A 22,831-nucleotide genomic window follows, 5' to 3' on the forward strand; every position below is an offset into this window, starting at 1 on the left:
TTATAAGTATGTGTTACTTTTACAAAAATTAAAAACTAGTATAAAAAACGTAATGGGATAAAAACAAAAAAGGCTTGTTAAAATTTTGAACAACAAAATATTTTAAAACAAGTATGGTTCTCAAGTATAGTACTTAATACAAGACAATGGTCTATATAAAATTAAACACAGAAAACTAATATGTTTAACTTTTGTAAGTATTTGTAATATACAATAAAGTTCCACTAATAAGTCTTTGTTTAAAAATGTATGTTTTATTATGGATTTAACTACTACAATCCACAACCTGAAGCCATGTTGAAAGAATTCTTAACATATTGAATACTTTTATTTTGAAAAGCTACTAATTTTAGGCTAGATTCCACTAGACAAAATAAGGTCTTGAAAATTCAAAAATGGAAACTACTTCAAATTTATTTACGTAATAGGAATTTTATATACTGAGCCTAGATTAGTCAAAAGTCTGTATTTATACTAACTGGATCTGAATTAGAGGGATCTTATAGCATTCCTATTTTTCTTTTGAATCTCCTGTGATCCCTTTTTATAGTGGCATGTAACAGGCAATTTAAGACTTATTTAATTCATCCTTGTGCTAATATAAAATATTACTTTAAAACAGCAGTCTTCAACTATAACCTCAGAAACCTTGAATAAAAGAATTTAGTGACAATTATTGAAAGTTCTTTTCTTTCAAATACTCACTTACTACAGTTGTCTTTGATCTCCTTACTATGTTTACAGTAATGACCAATTTCCTCATCTGTTGTATTTATAGTTTCATGTATCTTACTAATAGTTGCTTTGTTTTGTTTAATATCTTCAAAGCTTTCTGGAAAGAGGAAATATTTATTTTCTTAAGGTTGAAATAAATTACAATAAACAAATCAGTAGGAAAAAGAGGTATAGCAACTTACCTACAAAGAAGAGAGTCCAAGAATAGAGTCTCGGAGTGGAAATGAGGCAATGGAAAGGGCCCTATACTGAAAAGCACAGAACCAGGACAAGACTTGCTCCTAGACCCAGAAGCCAAGGATTTGGGTTTGGGTTTAAAGAGACATAAATGTCCCCTTTAACGTAAGAGGGCTAGATTAAGTGATATCTAAGATCAATGGCATCTTATGATGCTATGAGTTCATGTAAATATTTACTAATATATGATATTAACAAGAGATTTGTTTTTGACAAATGTGAAATTTCTATTCAATTCTATGTCAATTATTAAATGCACCTTCAACTCACTCACTTGTTACTAGTGACTAATACAAGATACAAATATAGTTTCTTAAAAAGATTAAAACACACTTAAGCTTATTCAAAATGTCTTTAAATGTAAGACAAGTTATATGTATTCCTTATATATTTCCTAAGGAAGAAATACTATAATTACTTTGATTTGATTTTAAAATGGTTTAATAATATTTGAAATAAAAATGACATTTATAATACACATATAAAATAAAAGAAAATAAAGGAACATCTGTATACCAACTTAAGAAATAGACTGTTACCAGTTCCTTTGAAGTCCTTTGTATAACTTTGCTTAAGTCTATCACTCTCCCCATCCTTGCAGCAGTAACCATTATCCTGAATTCTGTATTCATTCACTTTTTAAAATTGTTCAATCTCATATGCCCTCATCCATATACTGTTTAGTTTTTCTGGTTTTTAAACATCTATTTTTATAATGGAATCACATTGTATATATTCTTTTGTAACTTTCTCTTCCTTTTAAAAGATTATATTCCTGACATTCACCTATGTCGTTGAATTTTGCTAAAGTTGATTCGTTGCTGTATCATAAAGTATTTGAATTTATAAATACATATACTCCATTTTGTTTATCCAATAATTCGTTGGTAGAAATTTGATGTTTCTAGTTTCATCAATTATAAATGTTTTTGTGAGAATTCAAAAAAAAAAAAAAAAGATTAAAACAAATCAATATTCTATTATTTTTTGTTGCAGAAAAGATAACCAAATTCTACCTTTTAAAAACTAAGAAATTAACAGTTCAATTTTCTTTTGATACCTCTTATGTAGAATCTTAAAATACTACCTTTATGCAATTTGCTTTGCCATTTCACTCATAACATTATTTTTCAGTATTATTATTCCTGAAAATATGGCATCCACCAATCCTGTCCCCTGACTTTTGGTGATTTCTAAAAAAGATAAATTCACTCAAATGTTTGAAATAACCTGTGTTATTTGAGAAAAATAAATTTTCAACTTCACTTAATTGTCATTTCAGCTTATAGCAAAATTCTTCAACACAAATTAAATGCTGAATACAGAATTTTATTGTTAAAAAACTGTAGTTAGGGTAAATACCTCATTATTAGTCACTAAATAAAACTGGCACAAAAGTTGTAATGTCAACTATAAGTTACCTAAACAGGCAACTGCATATTACCTTATATGCCATATAGAATTAAAAATTAAAATGTCTTCATGCAAAAATACTTACTATTAATTCGTTGAATCATATCTTCTTTAGTACGTATATCTTGCTCATACTGGAAAACTAAAATAAATAATTTTTTGTGGCTTCCCTTCATTATGAAAATACCAAACGATAATACAAAGTTACCTATTTCTTTATTTTCATTTTATACGTACCAAATTCTAGCAAAAGTCTGTCCAAACTGACAAATAGGCTGTCATTCATCTTGGATACTACGTTAAAAAAAAGAAAAAACATTTTTAAGTAGGGATTTTCTGAGGTCTTATGCAAAACAGTATTTATTCACTAACAACCTTGTTAATATAGCTTTATTACAGGAAAATGTGAGCAGAGAACCACATTAATTTGAAGGAAGAGACCCCTTCAGCCTAGTACCGGGCATTGACCTAGTAGGCACTTTAATAAATACTTGTTGAACGTGACAAATTTCTGGGGGAGGCTTCATAATGTTTATATGTGACATTACAATAAGTCATTGAACATTCTGGAGTCCACAGACATCCAGATTTCTCAAAAAGATACACCCTTTATAATAAATCTCTCTGAATATGTCCTTTCTGGGCGTGTGTACTACTACGAGTAACAAGGTTCCCACAGAAAGTCCTTCACCAACAGCGAGGTAAAACCTAAAGGTACAGTGCGATTTTACACTTCCGAATTTACCACCAAGAATCCAAAAGTGGAGGTTTTCTCTTAAAGGACGGCCAAGTCACTTTACAAAATACGCCTGAGGCGAGCTTCGTATCGCTGGTTAACCACAGATTCAAGGAAGGACTCTTCCCGCGCGTTTTGAGGCAGGAAGTTCGCTCTAGAACCAACACTCTCAGAGCCTACTCGCTTCCCCCAACCCGAGTCCACCCCAGCACTCCAACCACGCGGCGACGCCCACTGCTTCGCGCGGAACAGTGGCTGAGAACGAGGCCACGGGCCCGGAAGCCCCCAGAACACGACCTCCGGTCGTACTCCGAGAACAGGGCTAGCCAGCGCCCCGGCCCCTGCAGAGCCGCCTGCCCAGTGAATAACCGCCACATACAGGTCCCTTTCCCATCCACCTCAACGGCCATACTGGGACCTGAATGTAAACTCCCTTCCTTCCCCGGGTCCCAGATTCCGCTCAGGGTCGAGCTCCGGAGACGCGAAAACAGACCCCCACTCTGAAGGTGCCCCAGCCCCACGTGAACGAATTGGGCCCCGCCCAGCCACGCCCTGTCCGCGAAGCCGAAGGTGGAGCGGCAGATCGCGCAGAAGAGCGAGATCCCAGTCCCCGCGAGACCAGGACTGAAGCAATCACTCCTTCCTTCCGGGGCCAAGCGGGAACCACCTTAAAGCCCCCTAAGTGGATCCTGGAGTCGGAGAGGGAGCCCTAAAAGGAGGCGTAGGGAACTTGTGCGGGACTTCCCATTTTCTTGAAGACAAGTGTTTTTTTAAGACTACTCATTCTTCTTGTAACATAACAGTTTAAAAGATAATTTTGGGAATAGGAATAAAATTGATATTAATTTTAGAACAGTAAACAGCTCGAATCAATCACCAAAATTCAGTTTTGCATTCAGTATTTTTCAAAACTTCATGAAAAGCCGTAAGATTTCAAATACATTTTCATTCAACAAGCATTTTGAGAGCGAGTCAAGTTGTTTCAAATAAAATGCATATTAACATTTTCTGTCCAAAAATACTGTCTTTAATCTATGTTCTTAGACTTTGATTATACAAAGTGAAATAAAGAGGGGAGAGGCGGCCAGAAGGCTCAGTCCGTTACAGCCGGATGGAGCTCTCAACAATAAGGTTGCAGGTTCAATTCCGGATTGTGATGGTGGGCTGTACCCCCCTCAACCAAAATTGAAAATGGCCACTGGACTTGGAGCTGAGTTGCACCCTCCACAATTAGATTGAAGGACAGCTATTTGGAGCTGGTGGGCCCTGGAGAAACACACTGTTCCCCAATAAAACAATTTTTTTTTTATTTAAAAAAAGTGGAGAAAAAATAATTTAAACAAATTGCCTTAATTATTGGTATATTTCTGGTGAAATGTTTTTAATACTAAACGATCTAAATAATTGCTTCAATTTACCACAACCTAAATTGTTTCACAGATTATTAAAATGAAAAAGAAACTTTCAGAAATTTTTTCTTGCTTAAGTATCTCAGATCATATATGCATAACCAATTTTATTATAATGTAATATAATGTTGCTCATTAGTTAGCAAAAGTTAATGTAAAGTTTGATGACATAAGAGATTTAGCAGCTTTATTCTTATACTTGATTATAATATATTACCCTTTTAAGGAAAGCATGAGAGAATGAATATGAAGGCTTATCATTTAGTCTTGCTGGCATTACATTGCTATGTCTGTCAAGAAAATTTGGTAGGTCTAAAGAGTTGGTTCACTTCAATTTAACAGTATATTTTCTTACAAAAATTTGTGGAAACCTGGAAACACCAACGTACTGAGACATGAAACTCAATTTATTTGCATTTAAATTCACATCTTTGCATATACTAATTACTCTCACAAAAATATATTTGAAGTCTACCAAAATCACTACCACCTATCCCATTCCAAAATCTCTTCTGGAAAGCAATAAAGATGATGTTCCATCTACTGCAGTGTTTTAAACAAATTTTATTCTTCCTTCTAAATCCTCCCAATGAAATATAGTGCTCCATTTGAAAATTACAGAACCTGGACTCAGTTAAATATTTATCCTAATAAATCATTTTCTAGGAAAGTACGCCCGTAAAAATCTCTCCTTACCTACTATTAGGAACCTTCTCCTCCTGCTCCATACAGACAAATCAGAATCTGAAGAAATTATTTAAACCTGCTGTCCATTCTAATGGCACTGTATTCCTTTTCAATTACTGTTAAATGTATCCAACGGAAACCACATTTCCTACCTACAATTCCTTTTCACTCCTTTCCTCATTGACTTTTTCAACTCAACTGCTATCCCTATTACATTTAACTGCTTTCTCAGATAATCAACAAAAATTCTTGCTCCAAATCTAATGGTCTTTTCTAAGCTTTATTCCCCCTTCTTTTCTCTCTCTCTCTTTTCCATATTTGGTCCCATTAAAATTCTCTGCAATCCTGACTTACAAGACACTACTCTCTTCTAGTTCTCCCATCTCTCCTACCTGCCTCTTTGATTTTGGCTCCTACTTCTTTCCCTCTCACCATGGCTACCCAACTATGGGCTCTTATCAAAGCTTTTTCTTTAACTCTACCCATCTTTATACTCTTCTTTGGATTATTCATCTATAATGGCTTCAGTTCTTAACTCTATGCTTAAAACTCCCAAATCTGTATTTCCAGTTCTATCCTATTGTTTCAAAATTATCCAAATATTTACATTTACATGCTTTGCCATCAATCTTAGTTTAATGCTTTATCCTTCTTCATTTAATAACCTCCTACTCATTCTTTAAATATCAACTCAAGTATCACAGCCTCAGCAATACCCATTATAAACTCTCAAATTTCATGTATTTATTCTTTATAGCCTTTAACATGGCTATAATTCTACATTAATTGTATAATTATTATATCAATATCTGTCTTATCCACTATATTCCATGAGAACAGACCCAACCCGCGTCCACCTCTCCCCAACACTCACAAACACCTTGGCAGCCATAATAAATAGGTTACAGCAGTAGTTTGTCATAATGGCTATAATCCAAATTCAATTCACAAGCAATTCCAAAGTAACAAATGCCACTTCATTTTAAGAACAGTCCTTATATGAAAAACAGTCATAGAAGAGGCAGCAAAGCAATGTGAATCTGCTAGTACAAATTTATTTACATGAATAGCAATCAGGTCAATGGGAAAAACAACAGGCTTAAGGCTTAAGGTGTGCCAGGATTTTCAAATGTGCATTATTAAATTTACAATTTCATATTAAAACAAAAACTCATTCTTTGTTTCTTCATTTGATTCCCTGTGTTGAGATTAGTGCTGCTGACTTTCCTGGCCAAATTAGGTTTATGCCTGCATCATCTCCTAGAATTACCAAGGCCATAAAACAAGGGTTGTTGTTTAATAACTCTGCTGTCCTTTCTTGACAACAATCCTAATGCTAGTGGGTTTCCTTCTAAGTGTGTGCAAATCATATTAGGCTAATGCAAAATACCCAGCTTTTTTTTTTTTTTTTTTTTTTTTTTGTAGCTCTTGTATACATCATTTAATGGTAGTCTGACCCGTCCATTATTTTACTGCTCATGTGTATTTGATTCTGTTTTTAGTGCAAATCTTCTTCTCTCAAATATGTCTACTTACTTCTAAAATCCTATTAAGTGGGATTTTAAATTTTAATTTATTTCCCATTATTATATACTTCATGCCACATAACTCTTTAATTTTATTCCTTTTTAAATAACCATTATATCCCCAGCACAAAGCCTGACATGTGACAGAAATTCAACAGGTACTTCAGTTAATGAATAAATAAATGAATGAGAAGTGCTCAAAATATGGTTACATCATTTCACATCTGGATTACTGTAACAGATCAGGAACAACTCCTCCCCTTTGACCTATCTTATATTCTTCCTATTCCATCCTTTAGCAATACTAATTTTTCTTACATCTATTTCACCATGGTACTCATCTAACTCAAAAGAAATTAATGATTACATTTTCCTCTGCTTCAAATTAGAATGCCTCTGCTCTATTTTAAGACCTCCTATAAGTTGACTTCAACTTTATTTCCTAATAAAATCTCTCATTTTAAACAGGCAAGTTCCCTCATTGACCCATGAAGACACTATGCTTATTTCAGCCTTAGTGGCTTTGTGTTCAATGTTGCCCTCTACTAGAAAGTTTCTTCTTCTTGACCCAATCAAGAGCTATCCATTCTTCAGAGTTCAAATTCCAACTTCCTCAGAAAGCCTATCCCAACTATTATAGATATTCCTTTTCTCTGAAATCTGTGGCACTTTCTCTGAAGTCTGTGGCACTTGTGTAGTACTTACACAGTATGCTAAACACTGGGGTTATAAAGAAAGTCCTTGCTCTCAAAAACAGCTCCATTTGACTATGGAGACAGATATTGATGGTTATGAATACTATAATAGAGATGTACATATGTGATTAGGATGAAAGTTTGGGGATATTAAATCAATGACCTCAATGACCTTTATTTCAAAATCAGTCAGCAACTCTGTATCAGTCAGGGTCCCAGCAGGAAGCAAAATCACCCCAGAAGATTTAAGTGAGAAAACTTTAGTAAAGAGACAACTTATAGAGGTATGGGAAGAGGACAAAGTGTATGGTGTTTCACTCCAGAAAGTAAACACATAGAAGCCCAGATTCTAGCAATGGGTTTCTGTACAACACTCTGAAAGGCTATATGGGGGGCAATCCATACTATAAAACCATCCACTCCACAGCAGAGACCAGAAAGGATCTAAAGAACACCAAATGGATCCAAAGCCCCATCTACTCCACCATGAAGTCATATTTGCCCCATTGCCATAAAAATGACATTTAGAGACGCAGAGGAAATCGAAAAGATTTAGTATTTATCTGAAAAAGACTGAATTATCTAAAAGAAACTTTTAAACTGGCAGTAACTAAGATATCTCTCAGAAATTTAAACTTGTCCCCCTCATACCCCACTGCTCCTGGTACCTAGCTCCCATAGGTCTCTCTCATCTCAGGGATGGACACGTGACCTGGCCAGGAATGGCCTGGACAAACACAGCACTCCATCTCTAGGGCTGGTCTTTCCTTAAACTGTATGTGTAGAACGGTAGAAGAAAAATGTCTCTCTGAACTGGTGAACTCCAAAAACCTTCTAAAGCTGGAGCAGCTGATAATTATCTTTCTCAATCATATGGAAAAACCTGCCCTATAATGAAAGCAACACAGATGGAAGCAAAAGGAAGATATAGCGTCAACTACCCCTGCACTTTCAGTTCTGTAAGTCAATAGATTCCATTTTTGTTCAAGATAGTCTAAGTTGGGTTTATATTACCTGCACCTATAAATGCAGGAAAGTAGAGATGATGAAATTTTGTGTCACTATACATGCCATTTGAAAATTTACTTGCATTAAATTTCCAAGCATCAAAGTCAATTAAATTTTCTTTGTTTTGTCTCCGATTGATTATAATCATGCCATGCTTTATTCAGTTTGTTTCACATTTGATCCATGATATCTTATACAAATTTTATTTTCCCTGGAGTTTCTCATTGCACCTTTCCCCCCTACATACAGAAGAATCATGTATCTTCTTCACTATATCATTAAACCCTTCAGGCTCATTACTAATTGTTGAATGCACTAGCATAACTTCTCAGCCCAGAGTAAGCAGAAACACTCCACTTTGAGAGACCTATACCTTTCCAGGCATATCACTCAATTTTATTAAAGCCTATTTCTTAGGCTGCAGTCTGGGTGCATTCACAGGAGTGGGGGGGGGATAGGAGAGCCATTATCATGGCCCTTTTCTAGACAGTTCTTGAAGCTCTAACCTCATTTTCTGCTCCTCTTCCCTTTCCAATTATCTTTATCTACCAACTCAGGGGGACTCAATGGAAAAAATTCCTCATTCATTTTAAACAATAGTAAATGTTAATTATTGTACAATGATGCCTTCAAAATCTATGGAGTTGTATAGGACTTAAGATCTTTACAATAATAACCTCAAACCATGATACTTTTTCAGTTATCCTGTCAGCTTTTCCTATGTGAGAAAACTATAAAATTTTACTAAAGGACATAAAAGAACATTTGAATAAATGAGAGCCATTCCATGTACCTGAATGGGAACATCCAATGTTGTAAAAATGGATTTATCTCAAATTAACTATTTATGTAATGCAATTTATTGGAGTAGGTCATCAAGAGGACGTGACTACCAGTTGACCTACAAGCTGGATCCAGGTAATTAAAGGCTCCTCACTTCCTCCCCTGTCTTTAAAATATGTGTTCTGCTTACCATTCCCACAGTGGGAGCCATTTTCAAGGATGTAGCCTTGAAAGTTGTTATGAGGCCACCTGGACTGAATATGTGACTGAACCCAGTTAAAGGCCTCTATATGTATAAACTTTTAAGATTTGGTAGGCGGGTGTGGAGATCTACTCACCTTGTGGCCTCCCAAGGCAAGCCTCGTAATTAAGTTTCCTTGCTTATTAAACCTGCCACCTACCAATTTTGGGTAGCCTACCACTTTTTAGGCCTCTCGTTGCTATCCGTGTACAGGGGCCAGTTTGCAAACTGACAATGCACGAGCTAGCCAGGGGACTAAATAAATGGGTCTTGGGAAAGAGACAATGGGAGAAATCCCTAGTTGGCCATTGACCTCTATGTGAGGAGGGGTGGCATGTATGCCAGATGTTTGTGGCCTGCCACATGAGTATGAGGATGCCCCCAAAATGCCAGCTGCTTAAATGCATTTGAGAAACTGAATGTAGCACACTATATCAAAGAAGGGGAAAAAAATATGTCCAACTAGAGGCTGAAGCTCAAGTTAGAAAGTTGGAACAAGAGCTGAAGTTAAAGAAGAATGTGCAATTGTCTACTACTCTGCTAGCTTCAGGGCTGGCAGATAAGGTAGAAGAGCAGAATAATAAGTTGAATACTTTAGTTGATGTTTCGCAAGGCTAGGAGGTTACAAATTGCCAAGGATTAAGGTCTGAGTGCTTGTGACAAAGCCTGACTAGGATGCTAAGAGGTAGAATCCCTGAGAAAGTGCGGAGAGCAAAAGGAAGGATGTGGTGATTGACAATGAAACAGACCGAGTGCCCCGTGCCATCCAATACATCCCAAATACAAAAGAAAATTTTAAACAGCCTTAGACTTCTGATAATAGAGAAATACACCCTAAAACTCCTAAGGAGAAAACTTTCATTCTTTCTCTGCCCTTGAAATAGTAAATCTTATCATGTCTGAAATGTAAATACCCCAGCAGATAACTAGGTAAAACACTGCCCATGATTGCCTGAGACTGAAGGGAAAAAAGGAGGGGGGTGAAAGAGGTTTTTAAAAATACAGACTGCTATATATGGTCAAAGGATGTGGAGTACAGCATAAGGAATAAAGTCAATGGAATTGTAAGAGCTATATACGATGTCAGAGGGGTTAATAGATTGGGGATTATCACTTTGTGAGGGGTGTAAATGTCTTACTATTACATTGTTTTGTACACCTGAAACTAATTATATATATGCTATAGAAGCTCCCTTGCCCAAAATGTAGTCCAAACCCTCCATAAAATTATTGTAAAGGACAAATACAAATCTTAAAAGTCTTCTCCACAAATGTTAGTAAAACCTTTTAGCCATGTGAGGGGGTAACCTTAACTTATTCTGTCTTCCAGAGACACATTTAGAGTGAACTGTTTTTATAAACTAGTGAGCTTGTTGCTGTACCTGATTCATGGCTAGACTTTTGGAATGAAAGCTATGGCATCTCTGTTTGTGTCTGTATGTTTATGAATGTCTATGGATATATGTTATGAATATGTGATGTTTTTCTACCTCCAGAGGGTATTGACAAAATTAATTTGTAAAAGAGCTGTATTTAACTGGCTTAAAGAAAAATAATCTTTAATATCAATAGTGTACTTATGTAAAACTGAAACTTAATTTTCTTTCATCTTTTTTTTAAATAATATTCCATTGTGTGCGTGTGTGTGTGCCACAATTTCTTTATCCATTCATCCACTGATGGACACTTATTTTTTTTTTAAGGGGAACAGAATTTTATTGGGGAACAGTGTGTACTTCCAGGACTTTTTTCCAAGTCAAGTTGTTGTCCTAGTTGCAGGGGGCACAGCCCACCATCCCTCGTGGGAGTCGAACTGGCAACCTTGTGGTTGACAGGACGCATTCCAACCAACTGAGCCATCTGGGAGCTCAGCAGCAGCTCAGCTCGACGTGCCGTGTTCAATCTTAGTTGCAGGGGTTGGAGTCCACCATCCCTGGCAGGACTCGAGGAATTGAACTGGCAACCTTGTGGTTGAGAGCCCACTGGCCCATGTGGGAATCGAACCAGCAGCCTTTGGAGTTAGGAGCATGGAGCTCTAACCGCCTGAGCCACCAAGCCAGTCCTTTCTTTCATCTTTTAAAAGCACAAAGTTTTCTTGGACTATTTGTTGTTGATGGGATTGTGAAAGACTTTTCTTTACCTTTCTTAGAAAACAAAGCAGATGTTTTATCAAAATAATTTCCTGTGTTTCATGTTGTCTTTATCTGGTCTTTGATTACTTAAGTAGACTGAGTCTTCTCTATTAAAAGAGCTAAGTTGTTTTTACAACTATGTAACTTACTGTATTTGCCTTTGAAATCTTTGTCACTTATGTAAAATGGACAAGTAATGTTTCACAGTGACCTATTTAATCCTATTTAATCAAGTCATTTAAGACTTTTGATATTTTTGACAAACTTCCCAAAAATAAAATTCTAAATGAAATCTTGTTGCCCTTGAACTAATTTTTTTACAAAGGACCATGGAACATCTCAAAAGATGTGTTCTCTCTCTTTATAAAAGAGAGATATTTAACTAATTAAGCTTATTTGACATGTTAAATTACATGGGAAGTATTTTCAAATAAGAAGTATTACTAAATTTCCTTTAGGTTATTTTGCATAAATATTTGTTATTAATATAAGTGTTTCTGCAAAAGTGCTTCAGCTTCAAGGGGATTTATGGAGAACATTCTGACAAGTACAGGTTTCTGAAAACTAACATCAATTTGCAGGGGCAAACATGCGAGGGGCAATATGGACCTTTCAAGTGCTTCCCCAAGGCAACCTGCACAACACTACAATATGCAGTAGATAGTAGCCCATGACCTGTCCCTGTTCTCTTCCATATCAGTAAAATGGGCCCATTACATTGATGATATAATGTAAACATGTGAAGACTTGCTTCTGCTATAGGACACTGCAGACTTTGCTAGAACATCTGCAAGGGAGAGAATGAGTGGTGAACCCACAGAAAATTCAAGGCCCAGGCACTCCCGTAAAGTTTTTTGGTTGGATAAGATACATGTTGTCCCAGAAGCTGCGATTGATAAGTTGCAAGCTTATCCAACCCCTAAAAACATAAAAGAGGTGCAAATTTGATAGGGATTTTGGTGTTTTGAAGGACTTTTATTCTCCACCTGGCACAGCGCCTCCTTCCCTGATACTGCCTAGTGAAGAAACGCTGCATGTGGGACTAGGGAATCAGAAAAGGCAAAAATACTAGTGAAGCAGATTAGAGTTTGACACAGGGCTGCCACTGAGTTATATGTGTCTTTGACTCCAGAAGGTATGGGTTGGGCACTGTGGCAGAGACAACAGAAGAAGAAAATACCCCTAGGATTTTGGTCCCAGCTCCAGAAAGGAGCAGAAACCCAATATACCCTTAGAGAGCAACAGCTCCTGGCAGTATACACAGCGCTCCTCCAGGTAGAGCCTCTCATGAAGGAATAGCTAAGAACTTCCCTTCCTATCAAGGGGTGGATGGAGAATATGTTCCTTTGACCCAACTCTGCCATGGCTCAAACTCCCATTTTGTCTAAGTGGCATGCCTATTTGCAGCAGAGGAGCTGCACCCTGTCTGCTGGCCCATTGTCTCTAGAAATGTCAGTGGTACTCAGACCTGTAGAGTATGTAGATCCTCCCAACGCCTTCACCCTTATTCCTGTGGTGGCCCCTGTGGTCTGTAGACAGTGAGTGCGGGAAATTCCTGCTGATGTTTGGTATACAGATGTCTGGAAGCAGGAACAAACCACATCAGCCAGTGAGCTGAACTCAGTGGTTTGGCTGGTGATCACTCATGAACCCTGGCTGTTAACCCTTTGCACTGACAGTTGGGCTGTTCTAAAGAGATTAACCCTATGGCTTGGACAATGCGAAGCTGAGGGGTGGATAACCATGAACAAGCCCTCATGGGGTCAGGATATGTAGAAAGACATTTGGATTCACATGCAAGAGGCTGAGGTAACCTTCACTGTCTTTCATATCCTGACTCATACGGTGCTGACAATCCCTAGCAATCAGGAGCTGATGCCCTAGCTCAGGTACAGGCCCTAACTACTGACCTTTCAATAGATACAGCAGATTGGGTGCATAGAGTGTCCACCACAGTACCCAAGTGGAATGCCGTATTGCTTACGATGCTGGATTGCCCTTGAAATACAGTGACTTGGTTAATGCAGTAACAGCATGTCCTATGTGTCTAAACAATGCCTGAGGCAACTACCAAAGGAGTATGGGGCCATCCACCAAAGTTCCCAACCAGTAAGAAAAATTGATTACATTGGCCCCCTCCATCTGGTTTCTGTGGATGTTACATCTGACCTAACCCAAGCTTTCCCCTGTCACCCCGCAAACCAGGTAGCTACCATTAGGGGATTAGAGAAGCTGAGTAGCATGTACAGATTCCCGTGTCAAATAAACAGTGATTAGGGGTCACATTTCAAAGGTCATAATATGCAAGACTGGTCAAAAGAATATGACACTGACTGGAAGTTCCATCTCCTCTATAATCTGTAAGCAGAAGGATTGGTAGAAAGGAAAAATAGACTATCAAAGCAGCAGATTAAATTACTAACAGTTAAAACCACCTTGGCTGGATGGACTAAAGTATTGTCCCAGGCTTTAATATATTTCAATGGTTAACTAGTAGGGCCTGTTGCCCCGTGTGTCAGAATAGGGACCCCTGCTGAGACACCCAATACCATAAAGACACAGAAGTTGCAAGAAACAGCCATTGCCCCGATTCTCACCATGGATCAATGTGCTATGCTGCTGAGAACACCAAAGCCCCATCACACCTGGGAAAAGTTTCATCTACTGGAATTTGCAATGGGTTGTCCCACCAGAATGGCCAAATAGCTGCCAAACAAGCCACTGCTATGCTAGTGAAACCCCTCACTGACTGCTTAGGGCACATTGTGGAAGGAGGGCCTGTGTAAAATTGTAAGAGCCAGTCATGAGGGGTGATGGGTTGGGCGTAATCGGGAGGACATAACCGCCAGTTGACCCACAGCCTGGACCCAGGCAATCTGAGGCTCCTCACCACCTCCCCTGTCCTTAGAATATACGCTCTGCTGACCATTCCCACAGTAGGAACCATTTTCAAGGATGTAGCTTTGAAAGAGTAAGGTGTTGTTGAGACCATATGGACTGAATATGTGACTGAACCCAGTTAAGGTCTCTATATGTATCATCTTTTAAGATTTGGAGGGCAGGTATGGAGATCTACTCACCTCATGGCTTTCCAAGACAAAGTACATAAGTTCCCTTGCATGTTAAACCTGCCACCTACCAATCTGGGGTGGTCTGCTTCTTTCTTCAGTCTCTCCCTGCACTCTATGTATGGGGACAGTTTGCAAACCAACACAATTCCATGAAAATTCCCACTGGACTCTTTGAGGTAGTGAAAAAGACACTTGAAAAAACTGACCTTAAAAGTCATCTGGAAGAAAATATTCACAGAACAGCCAAAGAATTTTCCTAAAAACTGCTAAAGAATAATTTACCCTATAAAATATTAAAATGTATTTGAACTAGTGAAAACATAGGAATAGACATCAATGAAAGAGAATAGAAAGTCCATAATAATAACTGTGTACTTGTACATATAGAAATTTATGCACTAAAGGTGGCATTTCAAATCCATGGGAATGCATCAATCAATAAATAATGGCAGGAGAATTAGCAAATGATTTGACGGGGGAAATACTTGTTAGATTCCAAATTTACATGAGACCCCAAAATAAATCCAGATGATTAAGAAGCTTAAAAATGTATTTAATCTAGCAAGAGAAGAAGAAAATACAGATTATTTCTATAACTTGAACGGGAAGTTGTACTAGACAGACACAGATTTGATAGATCTGACTATGTAAAAATTATAAACCTATAGAGCAAACAACACCATAAAGTTAAAAGGCAAGTGAAAAACTAGAAAGAAATATTTGCAATATATGACAGGAAATAACGTACCCTTAATAAACTGAAGAGATATTACAAATGAATAAAAAGAATAAACATCCCAGTCAATGGATATAATTGGTAAATTCTCAAAATAAGAAATGTAAGTGACCAACAAATATGTATAAATGCATAACCTTATTAGTAATCAAAGAAATGCCTATTTTTAAAAATAAGAAACTATTTTTCACCTATCAAGAAGAATAATGGTCAAGGTGTGGGGGAAATGACACTCTTGTATAGTATGGGAAGACATAAACTTGGTAAAAATCCTTTTGAATGACAATTTGGAAATACAAATCAATTTTTTTAATGTGTAAACCCTTTAACCCATTCATTTCACTTCCAAGAATTTAAAGGGAAAAAATTGGACAATGCATAAAGATATTTATTGCTAAATTGTTCATAATGGTGAAAAGCAGGAATCTACTTAAATAAACATCAACAGGGACTAGTTTAATAAGTTATAGTATGTCTGATATAAAATACAATGCAGCCATTCAAAATAATAACATGTATTTAGTATCAAAAACAAATGTTATCATGAAAAAAGTTTATAAAAAAGTATGGATAATATGACAACACTTCTATCAAAAGGAAAAAAATGTGTATCTGCGTGTGTAGAAAAAAAAGTCTATAAGGATATGCACCAAGCTCTAATAGTGATTATCTCTGGAATAACGGCATTACAAAAATCTTTCACCGATGACTTCATATAACCTTAGTATATGGATATTTATTGCAATGGGCATGCATTGCTTTTATAAGGAAAAACAAAACAAAACAAAGGTATTCCCAGTAGAAAAAGAAGAAAAAATACAACTACCATGCCAGATGAGGAAAATACCTGAGAAAAGATTCTAAATATCCACAAATAAATCAGAGCAGAAGGAAGAATGGAGTGGAATGTGTGTGTCTATATGTGTGTATTATAAACTGTCTGGAATTATGTGACATAATTTTTAAATAAGTATTCTTGAAACAAAAGGGACACACTCCAAGGAAAACTCAAGGTACTATACCATTTCTGAAAACTTTGAAATTGGGGTAACAGAGGAAGAGGAACGTGGGGAAGTGAAGATACTGTAAAAGTCTGATCCTATTTGTACTAGGAGAAGAATGGAGAAAGTAGTATCATGGTGGGAAAACCAGTGTCTCTTGATGGGGGAAATATTAAGTGTCTTATTCATAAACAATAGAGTCATATATAACAAAAAAAGAGCAGGGAAAGGAAAGATAACCATTGACAGACTAGTAAATACTGCAGAACTTCCAAATTATTATTTCAACTCAATGAAATAAATATACAAATAAACTGCAAATTTATTCTAATATCTGTGAATTGTGCTTCAGTATAATACTATAATATGTTTTCACTCTATACTATACACTTGCAGAGAGGTATGAAATCTTCTCTTTTATCTTATCCCATGAGATAAACCTACTACTTTAGTTGTTCATTTCAGTTACTGTCCAAAGGGAAGTTTTAAAAGCAAAGCTCAATGTGAAAATGAAGAAATTAATGAAAATTCTCCTATGTTTGGGATCTTGCCAATCTTGACACTGAATAATGTTGAGGTGAAAAGTCTATAATTTATAAAAACAAAGCCAAAAGGATTATTTTCCTTCTTGTAGATGGAGAATAGAATTTATAAGAAGAATAGAATTTATAATGTTCTATTCTTTTAATTTACTTACAAGAAACATTTGAGACTAGTACATTTGTCATATAAATGGGTGTGGTAGGCTGAAAAGGAGCCTAGCACAAAGATATATTCACTTCTTAACCCCTAGAATCTGTGAATGTCACCTTATATGGCAAAAGATATGATTAAGTTAATGATCTTGAGAGGAGGAGCTTATCCTGGATTACGTAGGTGGCCCTAAATGCAATTACATGCATAAAATATAAGAGGGAGTCTTCACAGAGAGTGAGAATAAGAGCAAGGGAAGCGGGGGCTGTGGAGAAGGGTGGAGAGAAGAAGGGAGGAGAGTGAAGGAGGCAGAGATTGGAGAGCTGCTGCCACAAACTGGGAAATGCCCTTAGCCACCAGAAACTGGAAGAAGCGAGAAGCAAATTCTCCCCTAGAGCCTCTGAAGGGAGCACAGCACCTTGTGGCCTTCAGAACTGTGAGAGAATAAATGTCTGTTGTTTTAAGCCACCCAGTTTTTAGTAATTTGTTATGGCAGCCACAGTAAACAAATACAATGACCATTGGGGGAATTTCATATAAATGATCTATTGACTTCTTTAGACCAACTTATTATAAAAACAGTGATTCACAGAATGGGGAAGGCCAACCTTAAAAGAACATATTGCTTGGAAAGTTTCAAGTAACTAAGCAGAACAAAGGATTATGAGACCAAAGACAATGGAAAGTGAGGCATTATTTATATAGAGGGTCAAACTAATAGATTAAGTGGATGGCTTTCCACAAGACGGGGAACACTTGTTGAAAATTTACTATGAGCCAGGCACTATACAAGGAATAGTTAGTCATTTCATCTTCACACTACTCTATGTGATAAATACATCCAATAAGGAAACTGGGACCTAAAATCATATGGTTAGTGCATGATTTAAACTCAAATTACCAGTCCTTTCTGTTATTATTTTATCTGCTTCCATGAATTTTAGTTTGAGAAGCATCACTGCCCTAAAACATCATTATAGTGACACTGTACCCCTCTTCTTTGAGAACCACTCCCATCCCCCACCTACTTTCAGGAGTGAGCACTTTGTCTTTGCCTACTTCGTAATTTTAACAAGGTCTAGTTTACAAGGAGGTATTTGGCAATGGAGAATGAAAAACAGAAAGAATCATGGAGTCAGAACAAACAGAAAAGAAAAGGGAGAAAATAAGTACAAATTATTACAATATAGAGAACTATCAATCACTGGGAAATATCAACTTTCAGAATCCATGAAAAGGACTAATAAGGATAAAAAAGTAGATGAGGGAGGTAGAAAGAAAATTTAACTAAATGAAGGGTAAAAATTAAATATTAAAATTAAAAAAACTCAATTCAGCCCAAATTTTAATAGCTGTAATGACAAATTCTCTTACATTAATTTCACCAAAGCCTAGGAATAATAGAGAAAGTAATAACAGATAAAATACAAAACAGAGAAAAGGGAGGATTAAAATTCCATAGTTTGAAGGAGCTGAGAAAAAAAATCTACTGTTAAAGGAAACACGCACACATTTCTCTGTCCCTTCATTTTTTTCTAAATCTACTCCCACTATCTGCCTATATAATTCCCTGCCAGAGCTTTGCAGCTGGTCCCCACTGGGGCTTAAGCAGACTCCTCTCTGTGTTTCCATTTAAAAATCTTTATTTCAATAGGTGGGCCTAGAGCATCTGCACTTCCAAAATTACCACACAACTGATCCAAAATGATTGAAACAAAATTGGTTTCAAAAATTGCCCTTAGGCTGAAAAGAAGATGAAGGCTAACATTTCAGACCTAAAGAAACATTTATCACAATTCTGTGGTCTGTAATAGACTTCTGTGGTCATAATAGAAATGTTGACAGCTTGTTAATTATAGAAATGCTAGTGAGCATCGCTGTTATTCTTTTGAAAGACCTAACAAAAGAGTTTGGAGGTTTGTTTTTTTTTCTTTTTTTGACTTAAACCAAGGCTTATAGCACCTCAAGCCAAATCTCTCCTCCCCAAGAGACTGGATTCAGTTCCATTTTCCTGCTAATACACTGTGATGACTTAGGAAAACGTCTTCAGTAAACCCAGACTTTAAGGTTCCCACCCCGCCCCCCACAAAGAAGACAACTGAAGTCTCAAAGCCACATTTGAAATTCAAGAACTTTTTAGGGCATACAAGAGTACATCACTTGACAAAACCCAGAATAGTTTAAATATCTCTGAGATTCATGAACTAGAGTGCACCAAACTCTGAAAGTCATAGCAACAGGAAACAGCATAGGACCTTACACATGACAGCCACCAATAAATATTCATGTGTGATTCAAATCCTCTGCCCTCAAACTCAACTGGAATTACACCATCTTCCTTGGGTAGGGAAAGCAAGGTATGTAAGGGACAGAGGTTGGAATCTGTTTGAAACTTCTTTCTGCCACTAACTAACTAGTTGTGTAACATGAGTAATCATTTAACCTCTTCGGTCTTTATATTTTACTCATTTGTAAAATGGAGGAGGCCTGAGCAATAACCTTCAACCACTGTTGTCTGTCACCAAATATTCAAAGAACATAGATTGCAACACAATAGAAACAAAACCCCCCTTTTCCTAGAGATAGTTTTAAATTTTTAGTATTCAGTCACCATAAGTATTATTTATACTAAATTTTAAGAAGAAACAGTAGGTTCTTAGGAACAAATTTTATTGGTGTGACCTAGACCTAAGGTGAAATTAAAAGGGCACTGATTCCTTTGAAAGTGCTTCAACTTCAGAATAAACCAAATTTTAGCAAGCATTTGATAATGTCTGTGCCTTGTTGATTATGTAAAATCCTTTGAATCAGGTTCTTAACAGTTGTGCTGTTAACATTTTGTTGTGGGGGACTGTCCTGTCATTGTAAGATGTTTACAAGCATCTCTGGGCTGCAGCCATTAGATGCCAGTTGTGATAACCAAAAATGTCTTCAGACATTGTCAAATGTCTTCTGGAAGGGGAAAGTAAAATTGCCCTTTGTTGAGATTTGCAGCGTTGAAAGTAAGATGCCACATAAATGTATTTTTTATAACGCAATTTTTCAAAAGTATTTTCTGTCAATCAAATGGATCAACTCAGAAAATTTAAGTTATTTATTGGAAGGTAATGCCTCTATTTGATTTTACACTACTTGGAAGGGAATTATTATTTACTACACATATAGTACATGTAATTGAAACACATATATAACACACATACAATTTAACGTGATAATGTTTGGCTCATCTCAGAGGACATAAACAAACTTACACTTTTTCACTTAATTGAATTTTAAGGTTTCTATGTGTATTTCAGAAAGATACTTGGATCTTAGATTTTAAAATGGTCAAAAATGAAAAAAAAGTAAGTTCCAGTAAAAACTATGAATTAATCATTCTTTCAGTCATTCAACTAATGTTTCATTGTTGATAATAAAGCATTTATAAGTGACACACTGGTTATCTTTTTAAGCATTAATCCTTCACACAAGAACCCACTGATTGATAGATAGCCCTAAACAAGCTATCCCGTGGTATATACAGCCTGTACAGATTTGAGCTTATCCCACAGAAGCAGAAAAGAAAGAGAAAAGGGAATTTAAGACCATGGTTTAAACAAGGAGCATGACTCGTAATATACTCTTTGGATTAAATATAAATTCTCATCCAATGTCTAGGAGCAACCACAAACAAGAGGTCAAAACAGAGTTGTATAGTCAGCCTAACACTTTTTAAAACATTACTGCTAATTAATCTTTACTTTCAAATGGTACATTTTTCCCACATATAAACTATAAAAATTTCCTCCACTTAACATAAGCAATTTTGCATCATTTAAAAAATAGCTAGTGAACAATTTTGCAAATAACAACAAAAATATCCTAATCTCTTAAAATTAGATTAGTATTTTAATTGTAGTACATTTTTGCCAGTAAATTTTACAGTACCATTAAATCTACAAACCATTTCTCAAATGGTGTTCGTTCTCAGGAATGCACAATAAAGAGGCATCTCTGTTCTTTGTTCCAAGGTACACACTGGCAGGGAAAGAATGTGTGAAGTAGGGTAATCTACCTTGGGAGCTTATTAGGATAGTTAGTACTTTAAAACCAGAATACTGAATTAATTCCATAATCTGAAGATGTGGACCATCAAATACATAAACAAATATACCTATATTTATGCATATGATAGCATCTGAAAATCACAATACTAAATGCATTAGTAAATGTTTAAGAGTGTGAAATTTTAATACTGTAATTCCAAAGAGAGTAAAATGCCTTTTTTAATTTTCTAGATTTTTTTTTTTTACATTATTGTCACCCACCAGCAATGCACAGCTTTGAGGCCCAGGAATAAGAAACCAAGATTTCATCCCCAAAAGTCAAAATAGACATACACGAAAGGCTGGGACCTCATTTCTTGCCAGTTTGTGACTCACATGCAGCACAAATATCTTTCTCAAGGATATTTGTTACTACAAGGACTCAATTACTACATTCTTCAAATCCCTGACTATGCGAAATTGTGTAGGAAAGAAAACAAAGATATTTATTTCACAGGCATTTGATTTAGGAAAAGTCAAAGAAAGTATAAGGCAAGACAAGAGACAAGACAAAACAGGGTAAGAGACTGGAAACCTACAGGTAAGAACGTATTGACCTCTAAGCAGTGATCTCCATTGGCAAATCGTTCAGCAGGGTGTAAGCAAGACTCCACGTGTCCCTCTACACTAGAGAGGAAAACCAGAAGAGGCACAACGCTGTGTGCAAGAAGTCCCAGACTGAACTCTGAAGATTTCTAGTATGAACCTCAAAGCTTCCGGGGGCACTTTGCCCTGCTGCCTCCACACTGAAGTTAAACATAGAAGCTGCCCAGGGGCGATGTCTTCTACTTTTTTTTCCCCTCCATATTTTCCCCATAAAGTAAAACTCTTGAGTCTGCAGAAAGCAGAAAAGACGTCTATGGATTCCCGGATTCCCGGCGAGAATCGAGCATTTGCCTAAGGACTCCCAAACCTACTGGCTGCAAACCTACCGCAGAAAGTTGCAAAACTGCCCAAATAGGCCCGAGGCCAAGGGCAGCTGCTGCGTTTTCTAGGTTTCCTGGTCAAGCGCAGAAGGAAAAATGAAGTTGGGGGGCGGTGAGGCGGGGGGGACGGGAATGAGAGCGAGTAGGGCACTAAATTCCAATCTATCCTTTATAAAATTAAGAAAAGTCAACCCTCTTTAAAGGTGGGTATGAGTCATCGCCTTCTCCACCATGGGGTTATTTCTAAGTAACCCAGAGGAGCTTCTCTCATTTCCAGTGATGGGGATCTCACATATTTCTTCTGTTTGTCCTTCACCTGAGTGAAGCTGGTGAACGAACACATGATCCCAACGTGTCCAGGGAGAGTTTATTTCCTTTGAGTTAATAAAATTAAACCAAGTCCTCTGCGATGGCGAAGATAGACAGGATCAACTGACAATAGACCCGAGCCTCTAGACACTTCTCAGACCCCGCCCGCCCAGTGCCCAGATTTCGCGTCCGGCGGGGCTGGGACTCTGCCACCGCCCACAGCCTGCTCCCTTTTCCCGCGGCTCCAGCGTGGTCAGCCCATGCTTTCGGTCTCGGTCGTCTGAGAGCCCCAGACACGCGGAAGCCAAAGCGTCCTCTCACCTAATATTTGCAGAACTATTGTCCAGGAAAAGGGATAAATATTCCCATTTCCTGGATAGGGCACCTAGACTTGGAAAATTAACACGA

The 22,831-nt window shown here is 37.0% G+C and overlaps 1 protein-coding gene across 1 annotated transcript in view; it reads right to left on the reverse strand.

The window, feature by feature from the left end:
• The window catches only part of C3H14orf39 (chromosome 3 C14orf39 homolog), a 44,516-nt gene extending 41,845 nt beyond the window's left edge, over window positions 1-2,671 (reverse strand). The window contains 2 exon segments of the mRNA XM_088797062.1: window positions 706-832; window positions 2,623-2,671. Of these exon segments, the coding sequence (XP_088653188.1) occupies window positions 706-832; window positions 2,623-2,671 (176 nt within the window).
• Window positions 2,672-22,831: the final 20,160 nt, after the last annotated feature.

Source organism: Rhinolophus sinicus, chromosome 3, assembly GCF_057876585.1.
Source record: "Rhinolophus sinicus isolate RSI-liver-muscle chromosome 3, RSI-T2T, whole genome shotgun sequence".
Taxonomy (NCBI): domain Eukaryota; kingdom Metazoa; phylum Chordata; class Mammalia; order Chiroptera; family Rhinolophidae; genus Rhinolophus; species Rhinolophus sinicus.